Source organism: Plectropomus leopardus, chromosome 13 (genome assembly GCF_008729295.1).
Source record: "Plectropomus leopardus isolate mb chromosome 13, YSFRI_Pleo_2.0, whole genome shotgun sequence".
NCBI classification, from domain to species: domain Eukaryota; kingdom Metazoa; phylum Chordata; class Actinopteri; order Perciformes; family Serranidae; genus Plectropomus; species Plectropomus leopardus.
In genome coordinates, this window is record NC_056475.1 from 17,215,136 (window position 1) to 17,236,984 (window position 21,849).

At 39.8% G+C, this 21,849-nt stretch overlaps 1 protein-coding gene across 3 annotated transcripts in view; it reads right to left on the bottom strand.

Moving 5' to 3' along the window:
• Positions 1-4,280: 4,280 nt before the first annotated feature.
• crebrf (creb3 regulatory factor) overlaps positions 4,281-21,849 on the bottom strand; it is a 33,257-nt gene continuing 15,688 nt past the window's right edge. For all 3 annotated transcript variants that reach the window (XM_042499458.1, XM_042499459.1, XM_042499460.1), the window contains exons 5-10: positions 17,145-18,298; positions 16,784-16,981; positions 15,366-15,555; positions 15,064-15,137; positions 14,842-14,961; positions 4,281-13,121 (exon numbers count right to left, since the gene is read on the bottom strand). In XM_042499458.1, coding sequence (XP_042355392.1) covers positions 13,003-13,121; positions 14,842-14,961; positions 15,064-15,137; positions 15,366-15,555; positions 16,784-16,981; positions 17,145-18,298 — 1,855 coding nt within the window. In that variant the 3' untranslated portion in view covers positions 4,281-13,002. The remainder of the gene's footprint in view (positions 13,122-14,841; positions 14,962-15,063; positions 15,138-15,365; positions 15,556-16,783; positions 16,982-17,144; positions 18,299-21,849) is intronic.

Consider the following 21,849-nt stretch of genomic DNA (forward strand, 5'->3'; position numbering starts at 1 on the left):
AAAGAGCCTTATTTCTCTGTGCCATGGACCTTGTTAACATGAAATATGCTTGGACCCATTTAAAATGTTTATGTTGTTAAGTTTGAAATTAAATTATTATTTGTGACAGACAGACAGATAGATAGATAGATAGATAGATAGATAGATAGATAGATAGATAGATAGATAGATAGATAGATCCTTCAATATTTCAGTTTTATATGCAGGAAAACATGAAAACAAACTAAGGCATATAAACAACAAAATATTATAACACAACAACAAATCAACAACATAAAAGAAAAAGTTACACCAGTTACATGTACACAGTAATTAATTATATTTTTCTCACTAACTGTAACTGATTGAACCAACATCCATTTTGTTATTTAAATGATAAAATTAATGTTGTTTTAATCAGGTACAGTTAATGACAAAAACAGTAACAAAGTTATTAATCAAAATATTGGTGGTTTACAAAGTGATTACATCTGAACACTCTTTTTTTGTGAAAATTTAATATAAAGGTTATTCTGCTGATTTGGATCTTTTTGCCTTGCAGGAATACCTTCTTTTGTAGTAACCTATTTCCAGACATTTTTCAGCTTCACTGCCCAAACATTTATTTAAAAAGTAATTAAATGTAATACTTTTATGACTTTAATAAATTAATTAAAATAGTTACAATACTTACTATTTCAGCAAAGTTATTAGTAATCTATATTCTCAACATCACTCCCTGTATATTTCCCCTCTATTATGGATATGATGTTATCTATCTTTAGAATAAACATGGGCTTGTGTTAAAGTTTATATTAACCAATTAAATACACAAGAGTCATGATGGGGTGCTAATGGTTTTATTAATTTGATATTAAAATCAATAAACATAATCAGACTATTGTGGTTACAAGCAGAGCTGTGGTACCAACTCCTGGCTGATACAACAGAGAAAGAATGATTTAAAAAATAAGAAAGAAAAAGAAAAAGAGAGAGGCACAATAACACAACAGAGATTCGGGGCAGGTGTCCGCAGGATGTCGAGCAGCCAGAGACGAAAACTGTCGAAGCTCTGAACCAGAATGAGTTGTTACAGTACAAACCAAACAAAAAAAAAACATCTTTTAAATTTCCATGCCTGTGCATAAAGCCACCCACTGTGCCTCCAAAGAAAAGAAATACGATGTAAAACAAAAAAGTTAGGTCAAACAAAAGTAAAAACCCAGCACGACATTTATTACACAACATAAATATAACAACTGTCAAGATATTGTATTCGAACAGGCATATATGTGAACTACAAATATAGACGTCATTGCTAAAGAGAGGATCAAGTTAGTTTCAGCAGGATACACTTTCTGCAGGTTTTGCTTCTTTATGAAATTATAATCACCGAGAGATCTATTGTAGAGCACTTAGCAATGAAGTACAGCCTTCCTACTGAGACTGGGGAGAGGAACACACACAGGACTAACTACAGAAAGATCCCATGCTGTTGATCTAGTCAAATAAGTTACCATACAAGACCAGAAGCATCATAACAATGGCATGTAGCTGTGGAGCTCAGGATGACCGATACTTCCCACATCCTCTACATGTTTGGACTTGTATGGGTTTCCTATAAAATCGTCGTACTGTCTGTCTTTAGTATCAAAATTGAAAAATAAAGGAAACAGAACATAAACACTTTCTGTTTGTTAAATGTCTCTCGCGCCATGCATTTTGGCAAATCTGGAAGGAGATGTAAATCACTGCAGTGTTGGATGATGACGTGTGTAGATATGGAAAGAGGGGTTTTGTTTTTATTATTGAGGGTGGGTTGTTGTCATTTGCTTTAATAAGATCAGTCTGCAGAAGAGGAAATGACTCCCTCCCTCTGATCATTCATTACAGGGGAGGGTGAGGGGTCTCTGCCCACCAGCCTTTAGTGGCTCCTGGCTAATCTCAGGAGCTCCCTGACAAGACAACTGCGAACCAAAGCCCTTCTGAAAGAAAAAGCACCCAGAAGGGGGCGGAACATCTCTGGTGCAGTGGTGAAGTTTTCCCAGAAAACTGATCAAATGTTCAAATTTCCCCACCAAAGTTAGAGAGAACAGGCAAGCCGACTCCTAACCTGAGCTCCGAGGCTATGGAGCACCTGAACCTCGGTCCAGAGTCATGACAAAAGAAGAGTTGTGTCAAGGAGAGGTTATGTTCACTGACTCGATGAGTCCGTGTGACCGCCTCGGCACCCAATAATGGAATAATTTCCTGAAAATGTAAGGAAATTTGCACTTAGCGTTGTTGAAAATTAAATAAAATTCAGTAATGTAATATCTTAAACAATGATTTAGGAGAACGCCATGGCTGATATTGTAATATTCAAAATCTTTCAGGTGGGCCTTTTTTTTTTTTTTTAAACTTATGATGTAATAATTTTGACAGGAAATGTTGATGTTGTAATGTTTGAAAATAAAAGTTTTCTTTTTCTAAAAAAAATTAAAATGTGCAAGTGCAAAAAATGTAGTGTTAATTTAGCCCACAGAAAAAAGTGTTTGGAAATGTCTATTTTAGGCTTCACGCAGAATTTAAAGTCTACCACAGATTGCAGGTGGTGTTACCTTGTCTGGCCTCATCTCTTAAAATCTCTGCATTCAAAAAGGGTTCAAAATCAAATCTATCATTTAGAAAAAAGTTGACCTTTACACTTAAGTAGATTAATTTGATTTTCACTCAACTGCAACCTCGCAAAGTATGATGGGAGGCAAAGTTAGCATCACTTCATGTTAATAACGGTACTTTCAAATCTATGTGAGTGCACAGACTAATATAATATAATAATAGTTATTGCCAACACAAAGGTTAAAAAATAAAGGATGATTTAAAAAAAAAAGTTTAATTCACAACAACCTAATATGATATTACTTTATCAGTCTAAATGTTATTACAATATCAGTCAGAATATTTCATAACATTATTGGTCTGTTATTTAGTTTGGGTTTTATTACATTTTTGATCAAATTAAGTGCAAATTTTATCACATTTTCTAATGTTATTACATTTTCAGGAATTTATTTCTTTGTTTGGTGTTGCATGCCTCAAACCTCCAATGACAGAACACTGCATGAGCGTCACAGACACAGTTACTCAAAGTCACAGTGAAACTGCAGTTTTTGTTTCCTTTAAATGGTTTTAGGGCAGAACATAATGCAGAGAAAAGATAAAGTGTTAGGATACTAGCAGACAGGAAGGCAGGAGCAGATAGAAATAAGCCTCTGTATGTGGTGTTTTAACGTGATTTTACATTACAAATTATTATTATCATTTGTTTATGGAAAAAAATTGTTTATGGATAACCCTGGTTAAAGTGTTCACGCAAACACTGCCTCTCGCTGTTTCCAGTCTTTGTGCAAAGCTAAGCAAACCGGCTACTGACTGTAGATTTATTCGTTCTGTTTGATCATAAGAGTGGTATCAATCTTTTCATTCAACTCTCAGCAGGAAAACAAATAAGCACACTTCCTTAAATGTAAGGAGCAAGGGTAATGAAAATGATAATAGCATCTATTGCAAGAGGAGGACATTTAGGAAAAACAAATTAAAGTAAATTAAAAACGGCATTGTTCATTTTATTGGCACGTCTTTTGTTTCAATTGAAATTTGCCTATCAATTTACAAATTTGGTCTGTCTACATATGTATCTATTGATTTATCGAGTTATTTGTAAATCAGTTTTTATACTGATTTATTGGGTTTATTTAAATTCTAATGTCTCTTTCTAATCAGTCTTTCTCGTCAGGTGTCCATCTGCCTACCATGTATGCAGCCTGTTGCAGTTTCCTATTTTTCCTGCTTTTTATTATAATACTTGTTTATCATACAACGCCCCCCAGGATCAATAAAGTAGTTCTAATCCTTTTGCCTATTGTTGTTCAAGTTGTGTTACAATCTGATGATGGATTTTTTTTTACTGTCTAATTTAACATTAATTGATGAGTGTCTTTATTTTAATTTGCAAAATCTAATTTATAGTCTATGATGAGGTAATATTATAGAAAGGCATGCACGATATTGGATTTTTGCCGATACATATAAACTCATTATGTCGATAACCAATATCAATATCAATATATCCACTTTTTCCCCATCTCATTTTAGTGACCTTCAAGTCTCCTTGGATTCCTTGGATTAACGCCATATTATGTATTAACGCATCAGGATGGCCCACCAGCAGATGGAGACATAAAATACAATGCTTTTCAGTTTACGTAAAATTCATTCATTGAGCAAAATAAGAAAAATACTTCAACTTAGGGTCGATGTTTTGTACATGTTCACTTTGTTAAAAAAAAAACAAAAGAAAAACGAAGAATATTGGTTTACCGACAAAAATCTGCACGTTGGCCAGTACCAGTATTTCATTTCAAAGCCATTATCTGCCGATACCGATGACGTGCTGATATTATTGTGCATCCCTAATTACGGATATACTATGAGTACATCTCAATAGCATTAGAATGTGAAATTACAGACGATAAATGTTTTTATGTATTTACTGTCAAGTAGTTGTATAAAATTATATGGGGATATATGAAAAAAAGATGTAATTTCTGATTTCATTGTGACTTTGGTCCATGTCTGTGAAGCTCACGTGACTCCTAACAAAGTCCGCTTCAGTGGAAAAGCTAGAAAAAAGTCTAGATTCAACAAATTGTCTCCTTACATGTTAATTTACAGGACAAAACAAATAAATATCAAAGAAATGGTATGAACACTGGGATCAGGGAAAAAAGGCAATAAAATATAATTTAGGGAATAAAAATTCAAACGTGCAAACATTTGACAGAGTCAGAGCATAAATATCAAACCATAATATTCAAAAAGGTTTAAACATACAAGCAGGACAGCGGCCATAAAAAGATACAACATTCATGATCTTTCTGGATCCTGACGACAAGAGTCTCCCTCTGTGTTCCAAACAAAATGTCTAACAGTAAGAAGCACAACAGGAAAAGCTCCACCAGACACTCACGTCTGTCTGTATGATCCTGCTGAGGAAGACTAGTCTACATTCATCAGCAAAGCAGCAGCAGCAGAGTTATACCTCGCTATGTCAGCATACAGCAGTGCAGCAGTCAGAAACACAAGACTGACCAGAGTCATCGACAGAAGGAATAATATGGCTAATACAGCTTTTTAACACAGCCATGTTAGCACCCAGCCACTGACAGATTAGCACCACAGTGTACCTCCATGCTCAGTTTGTCGCTTCATTCGCAACCTGCGACTCAGTGCCAACACTGACTTCAAGGAGGGTCTGGCACTTCATAATAGCAAAGTTAAGAAACGGAAAGTTCTGTTTTATGCTTTTTTTTCTCTTTTTTTTTTTCTCGAAAAAGGTTTCAGGAGGCAGCAACACGGTGCTCCATGTCAAAACCACAGAAGAAGAATGCATTGTAATTGACTAGGTAAAAAGCAGGCCCAAGTCTCCCTCTGCCACAGACACAGTGGAGGTTTGCTCTTCTCTACACGGACACACCAGCGGTGATAGCAGCAGCAGCCAATACAGAAAACACAATAACATGGCGTAGTGGGCAGAGAAAGAGTTAAAAACGGAACCAGGTTTCCCAAAACAACAGCAATTTAGTTTATGCTCTTCTTCGGTAATACTTTAAAAGGGAAATCATTTGCAGAGTTTATTGTTCTATTCATGCACGAAAAACAGCTATTATCTGCTGTTAAAGGCTGATACAAAATGTATTGATTTGTGGTTAAATGAGGTTTTCATTTCAGTTTCGTACTTCAAGTTTATGTTTTGGGAAACCCAGCCCCTTGTTTCTGTAGGGAAACCCCCTCCAGACTGACAAAAGGTGCAGATTTGTGTTCTCATATATTTGATTAAGGCACCTGATTCAGCAGGCATCATATTCGAAAACCAAGTGCAAGGTGAGTAACACTGTTGGTCTTTTGACTGTCGCAGGAAAATACGGTGTAAAATCAAAAATGGGGTGTGTGGTAATAATATCCGGTAATTGTGTCATGGACACTCTAAACCAAAAAGTCTCTTTGTGCTCATTCAGTAGCAGCAAGTATGAAATCATTCGACTGACAGTGCAGTGAGTGAACTTTGTGATGATGGAGACCGTTGATTGGCCAAATTATTTCCCAATCTGCAAAGAACTCCAGATGTCACTTGATTCTCTCAGTGCTATGCGGAAAATTGGCATGCAGAAACATTATTCCCACCGCGAGTACATTTTGGTATGCATCTAATTTACACAGGGAAAATGTGGAGGGTTGTAAGCATACAGCCTCCAAAAAAAAAGGTGTTTATAAAAGAAATGAGGGAAGCCCACATGGATCTGAACAAAACGGGAAACATTTGAAATGCCCCAAAAGAAACTCAAAGCCAGACTCTGAGATCTGAAATCGCAGCCAGCAGAGAGTGAGGCCATTTTTTAGTTGTTTTTTTGTACAAATCCTATTTCTTAAAAAAAAAAAAAAAAATTGTTAACACTTATCTTACGGAACAGCAATTTCGTAATAACATCCTCAGAAGTTTCTTGGAAAAAACTGCTTCATTTATTTTCACTACAGAGTGTTGTTATGAACATGATGGCAAACTGTAAACAATATATTTGGATGCAGAGGTGGAAATGGGTTGTTAGTCTTCTTGTGGTTATCTATGAGTAATGTGACAACATTACGTTTCCAGAAAAACAACAGAAAGCAAGAAAAATTGCAAAGCTGTCCAAGGGTACTACATGGATTTATAAAGAGAACTGCGGCTTCATTCCTATGAAAACTGCCCCTGTGGCACACAAAAACAAAAAAGTTCCACTTCCCGATATAAATTACTCAAGGGCCCATAGAGCAAGCGCATTTGCCGAACCTTTAACACTCCCTCCCAAATGCTCGGTCTCAGGCTCACTCACATTAAAAACAGTAGGAAAATAAACAATAAAAAAAATATTTTTAACAATGTAAGTCTGTGGGAGGACGTCTTTCCGGCCTGATAATGTCATGCGATGCACTCAGAAGTAGTAATGCCACAGTTTGGCCACTGTCAAATTGGCTTCAAAGCCCGATGCTGTTTGGCGCTGTTTTTGGAGGCTTTGGAAAAGAGCCCTCAGTATTTAGCAATTAAAATTCAGGCGAGGCAAACTTCCCGCATACAATTCAATTTTTTCCTGCAATCTACTTTTTAAAACAAAAATCATAATAAATCGTCATGTCAAAAGGCAATACTAGTCAAAATACAAATCAAATCAGCACCCAAGTATCGTGATAGTATAGAATAAGCATATTGAACAAGCTCTGCTGTATTAACTAGATAAGAGGCGACTTGCAGAGTGTTGCCTGTTCTCTGTAGGTTCATTACGACAAGCAACACCAGTCAGTTTAATTGAAGTAAATAAATCCATTTTTTATGCATTAATATTGATTAGAGCAGCTCTGAAGACAAGTAAATTATTCCCTCATTATTGAAAACTTTATCGTCCATACATGTTGACACCTTCCTATCAATTAATTAATTCCCCTACTATGAAATTAAAAGCTCTTTCCAAGAAACTTCTTTGAAATTATTCCAAAATTACAGAAACACTCGTTTTTAAAAAAATTTTACTGAATATTACAAAAGGTGAATCTATAACCATATGTTAACATGTGAAGGAAATTCAACTTGCAATTTAAATAATTAACAAAAAAGTCCTAATACATCAGAACATTTGTATTCATTTTGCAGTTCTGGTAAATATTTTGTACCTCAAAGATGGGATAAACCTTCTCTGTGAATTTGTGCAATGGTATCAGATCTCAGAGTCAGACTTTTATACAACATACAATGGTATGCTTAACATACAGCCCAAAATACAGAAACCATCGTTCTGTTGTTGTTCAGATTAAGAATCAGTGTGACTCTTCGTCTGCTTGGTCCAACAGGGACAGTCAGAATCAATGAAAATGATCAGAAGGGGAAGTCTGGTCTGATGACAATTATTGAGAACAATGATCTCATTATTTGTGATTGGATCTAAATACAGATGCCATTTAAACTCTTAGGTGATTTCTTGGATAATGAAAAGTAATCAGCACCATGTGACAAACCCCAGTTGGATCACGGCAGGAAATCCGAGTCAAAACCTTCATGACAGGAAAATGTTGCAGGTGTATGTTTGACTAGCGATTTGAAGAAAGCGGAGAAACTTTGTGAATTCTTGTGACAAGTCTGTTGGCCTTTTTTTTCAGTTTGTGTAGAGAGCATTGCACTATATTGATTGACATTGATAATTCATACACACACACGCACACACACAAAATATTTTGTACAGAGTAAAGAATGGCGACAATAATTGGAATACATAAATATATTTTCTTTTGATTTTATATGTCATCACATATGTCAGATAGAAGAACGATATTACCCTGATTTGCTGAAGAAGAGCTTTATGGATCCACTTAGCTTTTATTGGACAAGAGTAGCACAAAGTTACACACTCTATTAGCTTAATAGTTGACTGTATAGGATTTATGTCATCAGAAATAAAAAGAATAAGGAATAGTTTTACTGGCGTGGATTTTCACTCATTTCCTTGACTGTTAAAATGCCACAGAGTCTCCTGGTTTGAATGTAAAGTTGCACAGCTTGCACCTATCATGTTAAATGTAAAAACCTGTGAGGACTCTTTCTTGAATCAGCCTCGTGATCGACTACAAAACACAAACGCTACGCTCTGCTGTCGGCCAACCAGCGGCCCTTTTACCACTGTTGACCCCCTGTCAGACCTGGGCATAACTGTAGCCGAAAAAATGCTTCAAACTGTGTCCCAAAAGATGAAACTGAGCACAAGTAGATCAAATCTTTGAAGCCATTTTTCCAGACATATTTCCCCACGTCTGTTACTTCAGTCAAGGTTGTTTTGAGCCCATCAGGCTGAATGGTTTTGTTGAAGTTGACCGTAAATTGGCACAATGATGTCATAAACCTCGGGCACACCCCTCGGCAACTGACACATCTGCCGTGTTATTATTTTTGTTTGTGTGTAAGTGAAAAGTTCAAAAAGGCAATAAGTGTCCGGATTGAGCCTCCATTTGTAACTGGCTTGCCATACAGTACAGTGATATAGTAACTTCCCCTAAGGCGGCCCGGAACAACGTCTTTCAATTGGGCTCTTCCCGGCCGCCCTAGGCTAAACCCCTCCTCATTAAGTCACAAGTAGAAATCAGTTTACAAATGATAACAATATAGCTCTCTGGAGAAATGTGTCTACACTGTACATCACCCTGAAGAGGAAGCCAAAGCAGAATCAGTTTTTCCATAGGAAACCTCTACTGAAGGCAAATGAATCATGACGCCAAGGGGGTCAGCATCAGGATCAATGTAGGGGCCCTGGAATCAAAACCCTCTTTTTTTTTTTTAAGACCACAAACACCCTATCCACACGGCTCCTGACCAGGAAATAGACCGATCCTGTCAAGACACCCAAAGCCAAGCAATGATATGCGCTCATACAACCCTCCATATCATTACGTGGCTCCAGACACATGCAGATCTAACCCTCGTCAGGTCCGACACCTATTCCCTGCTAGTTTATAGACCTAGCCAAGTCAGGTAATAGACCTATCCTAGCAAGTAGTCGTCAAGTACACTTGCAGCATTCACACCAGGCCTTTTAGCAGCAAATGGAAGAAAAAAATGCTTTTCTTTTTCTTTTTCTTTTTTTTTCTTTTTTTTTCCTTTTTTGGACAAAGTGCTTTCGTTTTCAAACATATAAGATAGAGTATTCTATACATATATCTAACATTTAGAAGATACATATTAACTTATATAGACTATTTACAAAAATTAATCACTACTAAGAAAATAGCTATGGACGGTAAGGGAGAGCAAGTCATTAGGCTACAACTAGACTAAGGAGTCAAATAAGAATCATGGATACTCATCATTCTAGTTTCAGAAAAAAAGCACCATTTCTCCCTTTTTAGACGGAACAGAAATCAGTAAAAATATATATATATGTAGCACTAGCTGTTATTCAATCACACGATACAGAAAGACCACCAGACATCAGAGTTCATTCTGTGAAGGAGCGCCTTCTCCACTTCAAACTAACCTGAATTCAGCCTCAAACGCGCTTGGTTGAGTTTTTAAGTTCCTGGCAAATGGCTGCGTTTCCTCTGAGGAGGCAGCAGGGAGGCAAGCATACAGGCATCATGCATTTCTAAACGTTGGACATGCTGCCAGTTCGTGGCCTGGATATTGTAACTGTGTGTTTTGGTGAAGATAGTTATTCTATGCGGTCAGGAAGGGTGTGAGCTGAAGTCCAAAGGCAAGGCCAGGCAGACAAAAATCCAACAATGCAACCTCAAAAGGCAACAATGCCACTATCAGGAAATGCAAAACTCAACCGACTTCATGGTCAAAGAGGGAATACGTGTGAAAATCTGAATGACAATGCACAGTGCTGAATCCAGATCAATCTGGGACAGACTCAAATGGCTTTGGCTTTCTTACAGAAACTGTCCTCATGCTGTTGTCCTCTGAGTTCCTTGCTTTCCTGGACAAGTCCCTGTCCTCGCTAAAGACAGCATGTCCTCATTCTCTTTATAGACCATTCAAACTAGACCATGGCTTCACTGCATTATGTCTTAGATAAATGCAGTCGTGCCTCTCTGTATTTCCCTCAGCTGGCAGAGGAGACTGAAGGGGTCAAGTGTCGGTTTATGTATCAAACTCTGGATGCTCTTTCCGACTTTTCTCCTCCACATCTCCTTCTTTTCACTCAACCTCCAAACCAACAGGAAAGCTAGCAGGCAGCTAAAGTACAAAAATATAACAAGAACTTTTTTTTCTTCGGTTTTTGTGTTTTTTTTTTCCTCTAGCTTTCTCAATGCAAGGATAGGCTTTTAGAAATGTGTCATGCTTAAAAATGAATCAATTGTCATGTAAAGTGGCATTTCACCATTGATAGATATAGCATTAATGCTTCTATATACAGTACTTTAAAACACATTAATATTTTGTTGATGAACTAAACCTTGTCTACATACAGAAATCAAACGAGTGACAAAAGGAACAAAACATTTTGGTTATTGTCGGTGACATTTTGACAAACAAGCAAAAATGTAACATAGCTTATCTACTAGCACTCTTAGGTTTGTCCTAGAAAGCGCCATTAAAACAATTAGCATGTGGAGGGAGGAATCAGTTTCAGGAATGAAGTGTTTGCTAAGCAACATGTCTACTGGAGATGCCCACAGATGGGGTTAATTTTCAGATTAAAAAAAAAAAAAAAAAAATTAATGAATGTTCCTTTTCTATACAGAATTGGACCCAAGCTAATTTCACAGTTCTATGAATTCCCTGACCCTCCCACATTTCTTACATTCAATACGGCGTCAGGTAAGCTGTGCAAAACCTTACTTTAACTGGCTGGTCGCCATTTCGTTGCATGTGTCTTTGGTACAAAAAACAATCAAAATATAGTGTGCAAATATTTTTTTTTATAACTCTAAATGAAAATATCTGTTAACCCTCCCCCAATCCCTAAAGACAAGAGTACCAAAAACCAAAAGTGATCTATTGCAGAGCCCTCCTATATACACAGACTCTGTGGCATCACGCAACAAGAGCTTCCACTTGTTTTATGTACATTCAGAATATCTTGACTGAAATACACGACGAACCCCACAATTTTCTCCCTACGCGCATTCACTAACAATCTCCCTCAGTGTAAAGTAGTCCTCTCCTCAGCTGGACCTCAGGGAGCTCTGACCAATCACCTCTCCTCGTTCAGTCCCTCTCACACACTCACTCAGACTTACAGAAACACACACATACATACACAAGGCACAATGAATAGAACTCTGATCAAACACTAGTATGAACACACCAAACTGTTAGCCTGGTCTTCTCTACTGTACAAAAAGGGGAGCCGGTGCCGTTTTTCACTGGGAGACACTTCTATGTACAGTTTCCAAGAGGAGATGGATCACTGTCTATGTTCTCTTCATCACCACCACCATCACCTTCCTCACAGTCTGCTCCCATTCTGGCAAAATGCCTGTTTCACCCCGTCCAGTTATAACTAGCACAAGGCCAAAAAGCACCAAACCACATGCACTTTCTCTCCACATGGTCAGCTAACTTCTGTTGTTTGAATTAACGTCGTCAAAATTAGCCGTTAAGCTTCCTCCTGCCTGCTGAAAACTTCCACTCAGCAGGACGTCTGATGCTTAATCGTTAAAGTCGAATTTTAACTTTTTTGTTTCGAGCTTTATTTTGCCAACTCCTACATTTTAACAACAGCAGACCTGATTGACAAACAGGGGATGGCATGAACATATTTAGGCCTTCAATACAAAATATTTCCTGCCACCCCGTAACGCCTTGGAGCACACTGCTTTTTTTTTCTTTACTCTGCAGCTATCTTAGTAACCAATGCTGTTTTCATTGAAATATTTTACTGAGCGGGTTGATTTTAAGATCCTGGAGTTATGTTTTGTTGCCATGTGATAACTGGAACTTCGTCCAACCTTTGATGGTGTTTGATTTGTAACAAAACTTCTTCTGTCATCACAACCTCAAACAAATTGTGTGAAAGTATTCCAGTGGTTACACTCGTGTGACTATCTCCTCGTCAGCCCTGGAAGCAGACCTCCAACTGAACCGACCCGACACAACACTATGTTAAACACATCTAATAATCACCAGTGGATTTAGGACGTGCTGTTAGCTATACACCTAACCATCCCTCGCTTTTAGAGGCGCTTTTACCCAACAGATGCTCACGATGGATTGGGAGACGGTGACGAACTGACTCTGCTCACAGCGTGTAGAGACAGTAAGCTAGGGTGTGTGCCATACAGGTGCATGGCTAAAACAAGCACACATACATACACACAGGGAGTGGTATGTGTGTTTGTGTGACTAACAATGTGTATGTACTCTGGGTTGGAGGGGCATGCAGAGGGGAGCATAGTTACAATGAGACAGCACGGTGGCAAAATTTAGTCCACTCCTCTCAGTGGACTGCGGTTTGTCTAGATTTTAGAGGTGGGGACTCGCAGGCCGACCAGTCCGCCGGTGGGATCGCCGCGTCCTGTGTTCTCCAAGATCTTGTTGACAAAGTCTGAAGTCTGCCCAGCAACAGGTGATGCCACTGCACCCACAAAAACACATTAAGAGAGATGTTACACGTTAAGTATTTTTCATGCAACTAAGGCCCCGTGTCCACTGAAGCCTTTTTTTCCAGTTGAAAACAGCAAGCACTCCTCAGGAAAGGCCCAGCTGGGAGCGCTTGAGAGCGCTCTGGACGCGCAGCGTTTTTCCAGCCGAGGCGCTTTGGTTGTATCTGGTTGCTATAATGCAGAATATGCACAGAAGTGAATATGATGAAGAGTGCTGGCTTTGGGTGAAGGGAACGCTGAAGAACGTTGGTGTGTGGGTTCATAATAGAAAACATATATTAATATATATATAGTATTTTATTTCTCCTAGTCTACTGTTGTTGTTCAGCACTTGTAGTAAACCTGTAAGCCTTGGTCTGTTTGTCCCACCCCTGCTCCACTGTGATTGGACCGCTGGGTAAAAAGTGAAGGTGACGAGTACAGCGTTTAACCCAAGATGAAAATGTTTCAGCTGTCGGTGCTCAGAAAAAAACAGCAAACATGCAGCACTCGACGCAGAAAAGATGCCCAGCGACTCGTCACACGTTGCTGTTTGCAGCATAGCATAAACATGTGGAGCTCTCATTGCAAAGAATTTTAAAAATAAGATGACTTAAGGGAAAAACGCTTTGGTGGACACAGTCCCTCGCTTGTCTCAAACAAATGCATACAAGTTTGTGTGCAACATACAGAAAAGATTATTTCTTTTTCAGACAGGGAACTTTATGTACTTGTAAAAGGCATTCACTGACTCCGTATTATGTTCTGATTTGTAAAAGTGTTCATATGATGCAATGAGTTTATCTCATCTGGGTCAATAGTTAGTAATTTGCTGTCTGAGCTATATTATTTCTCATCATCTGCTTTTTCAAGAATGTCAAATTTTAATTTAACAGCTTTCCATAAAAAAACATTCAAAAGTGTAACTCTGCTCTGATTATTTTGAATCTTATTGTGAATTATATCATCGTATCTAACTCTTAGTTTCCTCATTTCCCTATATATCTATAAATACTTTCCCACTCCCCATATTTCATTACCAAATTTATTTGACAGAATTTATGCCTCATTTATTATGTGACAGAAAGTCTTCTAAAAAAAAAAAAATTCTGTACACTACACATAGTAATTACTCTCCTCTAAGTTTCTGCACGGTCAAAAAAATGGCTTCCATTAAGTTATAGATATATTGTATTATTTGTAGGGCTGTCAAACGATTATTTTTTTTTAATCACGATTAATTGCTTGCTTGCAATTGCTTGACAGTTTTGAAGTTCAAGGTAACAAGTAAGACAATTCTTACCAGACTGTCTTGATAGGGAATTCAAAATTCTTGAGGTGAGAGGTCAAGAGACCCCTGTGACCCCCTTCCTGACTAGTGACATGACATGGTTGGTACCACTCGATTCCTTAGGTCCTAACAGTCACAACTCTGGCTTTAAAATTAATTTCAGTAGAGCCTCTTAAAGACAGGATTACTGGCCTTTGATTAACATGATTACAAAAAAAATTAATGCATTTTGTCCAAACTTAAAACGCATCACAAACAACTCTTTAACGTTGACAGCCCTAATTATTTCTATGGTGTGGATGTAGTTTGAAGTACAATTTATGTATGTAATTCATCTCTCTCAAGGTACTATCCTAATTACAGTGTGACTTCTTATGTCTGTGAGTGACGTCTGTATAAATGACTCAGTCTTTGTTCCTTACCGAGTGTCTCCTTGATGAGATGCTCCAGAGTGTCAGCCATGTTGGTCGGACGCGGAGAGGAGTCCTCCACTCGAGCCACTATCTCCTCCTTGATGGCATTGATAACAAACAGCAATCGATCTACAGGAGGAGACCAACAAGCATTGACGATTACACACTAACAAGGCATGAAGAAAATGAATACAGAAGTTGTTGAGAAAACCTTTGTGGTGAGCAACATACCGTACTCTGTGCTGAGTCCCCAGAGCTTCACCTTGTTTGCTTCATACTGGGCCTTCTTTTTTAAACGACAAGCTCTATAAAACAGGAACAGATGAATGGAGTTTACTAACAGGAGAGTGAACCACTGAGAAACATGATTTACTGATCACAAATCACCACCTCGATCACAACTATATTCTAAAATAGACTCATGTTCTCAGTGATAAAATACTTCTATTGATAATCTGGAGGTCAGTGTGATTGTACATAACGGTCTAATGTCGCTCTGATGTGTGCGTCCTGTACATGCGTGCAGGTGTTACCTGGACGCCAGCTTGTTCTTCTCCTTGCGAGACCGCGGCCGTGCAGTCAGCGGCAGCTCACTGACGGGGGTCAAATCACTGATCACCTTGTTCAGTTTTCGGAGTTCGGTGCCGATCTGCAGCAGCTTACGTGGATTGGGAGTCAGGTCTTCCACGTCTGTGCGGCGAGACTTCTTCAGCATATACTTTCCTTCATGAAAACCAAGGAAATGAGCAGCAGTGTAAAGTTTCATCACGATAAAATTTCAAATTTACTCTTTCAACAACAACACAATATTTGCTGGTATCACAAAGTCTGCCACGATGCGATATTGTTTCAATTCCATACAGGGGCCTGCGATAAATTTGACATGATATCATCATTGCCTTGAGCTCTGTTTGAATATTTAGGAAGAGGGTTTGCTTGAACGAAAATTGTGATTGATGCAATGGGAACGATAGGGCGTACCTAAAAGACTGAAATATGTATCGATGTTTTCACTTTACATTCATAAAATTGGTCTGTTTATCACTGACTATATCAATTTGCATCAATGTGTTGTTACACAGCTAGAGAAAAGGAGCATTAGAGATAACGCTTAAATTAAATTCAATGTTCCAGCAGGCATGAAGCACACAAGTGTGTGCAATAAAAAAATTGCAGTTGCCATTTCCATTTTTTAAAATCCATTATTTTCTTACTTCTTACTTGTTTATCAGGTTAACATTATTTGATGTACCTTCAATGTGAAAGTGTGTCATTTTCTATTCAGTCACAGTTGGTGATACCAGCTGTGGATTTATAACAGATTCAATGATAAAGAAAATGATCACTGTGTGATGGACTGCAACCCCTTCAGTTATGACTGAATTTCAAACAACAAAAGCTTGAAGTGCTTTTCCTTTCTGAAAAATGCTACAAAATGATTAAAATTCAATATGAGTCATCCTCTACATATGCAAACAAAAGCATAAAATAAATACGGACGTGAGGCAAGAGAAATGATTTGCAGGCTTGTGTTGTTTATGTGAGAAATGAGACATGCTCCTTTTATTTATTTAATATTTCCAATGTGATCAGTTAAACTGTGGTACCACTGCAGCATGCTGTGCACAGCTGCTGTTGTGGAAAATCCAGTCTCAGTCTTTCTGAAAGACTCAGTATGTGCACTGAAGTCTACACTGTAAAGCATATATTATGTGTTAAATGCCTCAAGATGGGGAAATAAAATGTCACATATACAATAATCTAAAAGTCTTTCCTTTGAAGATTTAACATCATAAGCAAGTTTGAAAGCAAGGATTATATCCTACAGTGCAAGCTTGTGTTCACACACACACACACACACACACGTATATATATGTGTGTGTGTGTGTGTGTGTGTGTGTGTGTGTGTGTGTGTGTGTGTGTGTGTGTGCGTGTGTATGTGTATGTATACCGTGGAGAGGCCCGTTCTTCTGGTACAGGTTGCTAGGCAGCGTGTGTCTGTCCCACTCAGATGGCTTCAGCATACGTTCCTGTTTGGAGGGGGTGAGCTGCTCACTGTACTCCCAGAAGTAGCGACGCTTGCCTCTCTTCCGGCTGGAGACTCCCGCTGTCAGGCCTTTAATGTCCTCCATCAGCTCCATGTCACAGCCTGGAGGAAACGAGACGGGAAAAAGGGAGGAAATCAGAGCAACAGAAAGACAGAGAAGAAGAGTTAAAGGTAAATAAAGACAGAAAGTTAATCATTTGAGAAATAAACCCCTTGTTTTTGGTCAAACATGTGAACCAGAAGCATGAAGATGACGGGTTGCTACCTGGCTCAGAGAAGGCGTCACTCATGTCGTCGTCCTTGTCGGCTTCGTAGTCTTCATCCTCTTCCTCATCCTCCTCCTCCTCATTCTCAGACAGCTCGTGCTCGCTGCCAAAACCCTCATCGTGGTCTTCATCATCTAGCTCAAGCCCATCGCCTTCCTCCTCTTCAGCCTCTTCCTCGTCCTCCTCCTCCTCCTCGTCCTCTTCCAGCTGGGAGTGGGCTCTGCCGGCCAGTCTGCTGCGGGTCAGGAACAGAGAGTAGTTGTGCTCCTCCTCCTTGCTCTTCTCCGTGCCCTCGACAACTAGAACGCCACCGCCGCCGCTAGCCCCCGCAACACTATCAGCGCTGCTAACCAGCCCAGAGGTGCTGCCCTCCAGGGCCTGACTCGCTTCCACCAGTTGAGGCACGGTGGCAGACCAGCCCACAGGTGTCTCCCTCCTCCCTGTCACCTCTGGTCTCCTCTCAAAGCTCGTCAGGCTGGCAGAGCCGCTGGCTGCTGCAACAGGAATTCCTACAAGGGTGGCACTCGCCGAAGTGCAGGCCTTCTCTTCTTGGGGCTGGGAGAGAGGCAGAGGTGGATCTGACCTCTCAAAATCCGTCTGGGAGGGCATTTCGGGCTGAGCTTTATGTACAGCACTCACACGGACTTTAGCCTTCCGCACAAAGTCAGTGCTGTGAGAAATTGGGGCTGCCATCTTGTTAACTCGCCCCTGGAGCTTGGTTTGAGCTTGGCCATGGTCCTGGGTAAGACTGAGGAGGTTCTGGGTCTTGGCCATAGTCTCAGTGCTAGAGGGGACAGGTCTGGTGGCTTTTTGGGAGCTTTCAGGAAAGTCCGGGAGAAGGTTACGAGAAGGACGGGAAGAGGATGTGGAGCTCGGGGAGGGCCGCACAGAGCCGGGGCCCTGGCCAAGGACCAGGGGTCTCTTACTGTGACAGGGAAGCTGGGACGGTTGAGGCTGAGGGGCGGGCAGGGTCAAGTCAGTAGGGGGGTAGAGTGTCTCACACACAGGCTGCGAATCCTCACTGTTGAGCTGTGCCAGCGTCGGGGTTCGACCAATTACTTCCTCATCCTGGTATGGACTAGAGAAGTCATCTAATCCAAGGAAATCCACCTCTTTGGTGCCCCAGATGTCACAGCTGGCCAGCCGTGTGTATCTGCAAAGCACAGAGACATGAAGGTCTGAATGAAGACATCAAGATACAGAGCTGTCTGCTCTTTTTGGTCTAAAAACTCAATATGAGTTCCTGTCGATGCAGGTGAATATTTTTTTTACACCCTGTTTTGTTATGCTTGTTTGAAATTTACAAAAAATGTATACTAATTCTCTTTACTTGTAAAAAGGATCTGCAAACTTTCTGTTACATAGAACAGTCAGTTCAACGCCTGGTCGCTTAGCATGTGCTAACAAAGCAGCCGCAGATAATGTCTGAAACTAAGTCATGAAACAGTCCCAACAAACTTGCACCAACACCCAAACTGCTTGACTGTCTTGTTAAACTTGTCTTATAGGCCTGTCAATCGGTGAGTTTGCGTGGCAGGCAGTCTCTTAAAATCCCTGGCAGTGAGCTCACACTCCCACAGCAGTAGTGTTATGATATACAGAGAGAGAGAGAGAAAGAGATAGAAACAGAGGTCATAAAATAAATTCTATTTTGGCATCCAGAGTTGCACTTCAGCAATATTTCTAAAGTGATAAAAAGCAGTTTTAATGAGATTACTGATGTAAGATTCTAGATTCAAATCAAGGTCTAGAAGCACGCCAAGGTTTTTATGCTTGGGGTATTTTGTGTCAGGGATTTGAAGGGCCCGTACACATGCCCTGTCTTTTGCACATTCCATTCTACTGTTGACAATGGAGACGCGTGGCAGGCGAACTCATGAGCCGTGCCGCCACCGTCACGATGCGCACTCATTCCAGATCGCCTATTTTAAGTGTGCAGCAGCCGCGACCTGAAATGAACGGTGTTCAACTTTTGGAACGCAGCAGCGTGCACCACATGCCATGTGTCCAGGAACAACCAATCGCAGTCGGCAGATATCTCTCCTTTCTTCTGTAAATATCAGGAGGACAAGTTGATTATTTTAGTGCAGGGGTAACATGAGCTATACATCACTTCCACTGACTATATTTAGGCCTATTACAAACTTATAAAAACACCTGGAAGAAGATGTGCTCTGCACTCAGAACGTCTGGAAAGAGGGCTATGATAGAGACTGGTTACGGTCGCTGAGCAACCTCAGAAACAACCTGCTTCTCCGCTCATGAATGTTGGCACAGAGTGAACCTATGAGTAACACCCAGCACCCAACCTCGTGTTTCCCAGGTGGTTAAAGACGCAGCATGTGTACGGCCCCTTAGCGCAGAGTATTCCTCTCCAGACCTTTGCTCCAACGATTAAATCCTCTGTGTTGTCTTTGTTCAATTGCAGGAAATTATGTGACATCCACAAGTGATCGATACATTGAACCAGTTCGTTGATGGGGCTAGAGTCACAGAGTGATAGAGATGAACAGTTAAATATCATCAGCATAGCTTTGAAAGTTAATCCCATGCTTTCTGATGATATTTCCTCATGGCAGCATAGAGATGGAACAACACAGGTCCCCGAAATGAGCCTTGAGGAACCATGTAGTGCTTGTGTAAGATGAGGAGTGGTAACCAAAAGAGATAAAACAGTCTCAGACAGAGAAGTCCTAAACCAATCTAAAACACAGCCAGAGAGGCCAACACACTTCATTAGTCTGTTCATAAGGATGCCATGATCGTCTGTATCAAAAGCAGCGCCTTAGTCCAAAAATACTAATATTAAGTTTCTTGTTTTCCATGTTCATTCTCATATGTATGTCATTGTTAAGTGAATATATTTGGACAAAACAAAACATTTGGAATTGTCACAATGAACTCTAGTAAACTCTAGTAAAATGTTTTTAGTCATTGATAACTGAAGTAACTGAGAACTTAATCAATGCTGGAAATTTTTTGCTGCGGCCCTAAATGCAAGCATATTTTCTGCACTAGTTAGAACTGCATGGTAGCTGGTGCGGGATACATTTTTTAAGCTGAAACATTTCAAGTCTGAATGACGCATCTATGTCTCAATTTATATCACCCGAAGCAAATCTGCATCTGTTTACATTTGCTTTTTTCACCTGTAGTTTTTCCTTTACATTCAGTTTAAGGTTTTTAACTTTTCCAACAAGGGTTGAAAACCTGAAGGCAGTCAAACTTGCTCATACCACAACATATAAACAGATCCAAGAAGCAAACAAAGAGCTCCAGGGTAGTACTTCATCTGGTAGTTACAGTTCTGACACCCACACAGACACTTTAATCTCTTTATGAAGCTTACCAGATGAAGAAAACGACTGTTTGATGAAACCACGGTGAAGAGCAAAGGTACCTCAGAGCTCACAGAGAGAATATGTCTTCCACTGACCCAGAAAAATGGCCCATTAGACTATGACGCTAACCCAACAGAAGCATAGGCCTATCTGGACAGTCGAGGTTGCAAAGAATGACTCACTCATTAGCCAAAAAGATACAGCACTTTCCTCTGTTCCACTTAAACATGACCTCAATCAACCCTATTAGCAGCAGCTTTTCCCAACCCTGCAGCACTAGCCAGCACGATTCCACCTTAGTTTTAATCGCTTTTAGACTTCAGAAACTGTCGTCCGCCCTCAGCTGACACTCAACATCAGAGGAGAGAGTGCATGAACTATTTTGGCAGCAAAGCTTCAGGATAGCTGCAGGACAGACGGAGCATCACCTGAGATCCCAGGAGACTGCGGCAACCAGCTGCTTTGTTGTTTACTGGCCTCTAAAACCACTCCCTGCCTTCAGGAAAACCACTACCCACTTGCAATCATCCTCCGTGTCAGACCAAGATGACCTGCCTCAACGATTAGTGGTCAGTGACGGTGTGCTCTACTGCTATAAAAACCTTTAGGCACCTGTCTTATCACATAACGTTCACAGACTGACTGCGATCCTACAGTAAAAGTCAGACATCCTGAGTTCACATCATACAGGGAATCACTGAGCACAACCTCCTCTATACCACACAGCTCTTGAGTTGATTATTAATTGATTAAAAAAAAAAAATCCAGAGAATCGATTGATGATTTTAGCAAGCAAATATGACATAACATTTGATGGTTCAAGCTTCTTACATATGAGAATGATTTTTCTTAGTGCCAACAAAAAAAAACAGACCGTGTCTTAGTTTATTTCTCAGTAGTTTCTAACAATGTCTGTGACTCAGTTAAAAAACAGGCAAGTCTTATGGACACCAAATACAACCTCCTCTGCCAATACTATTTATAGGGTTCGACAGCAAACGGAAAGTTACAATAGTGACTTTTTAACACTTTTAATGCCACTCTGAGTGACAATTAAGACCATTTTTACAATAACTAAAACTGAAGGAAAAAACATAAACCTACATTAATTTCCTAATTAGATGAGGTTCGACAGAACTGAAAAAAAATGAACTCGTTGGCACATTTTCTTGGCAATTCTGCGTTTTCACTCTCCCTGTAGGATTTTACTGCCTTGATTCCAATTGTGCTAACATTTTGCATAAAATACGCCGAGCCTCGTATGCATTGCTTCATACAGGTTTCAGCCATGTCATGCCATGTAGTTAAATTGACAATTTTTGTTAAATTTGCCCTTGACACCCTGGGTGTGCAGTGACAGCTA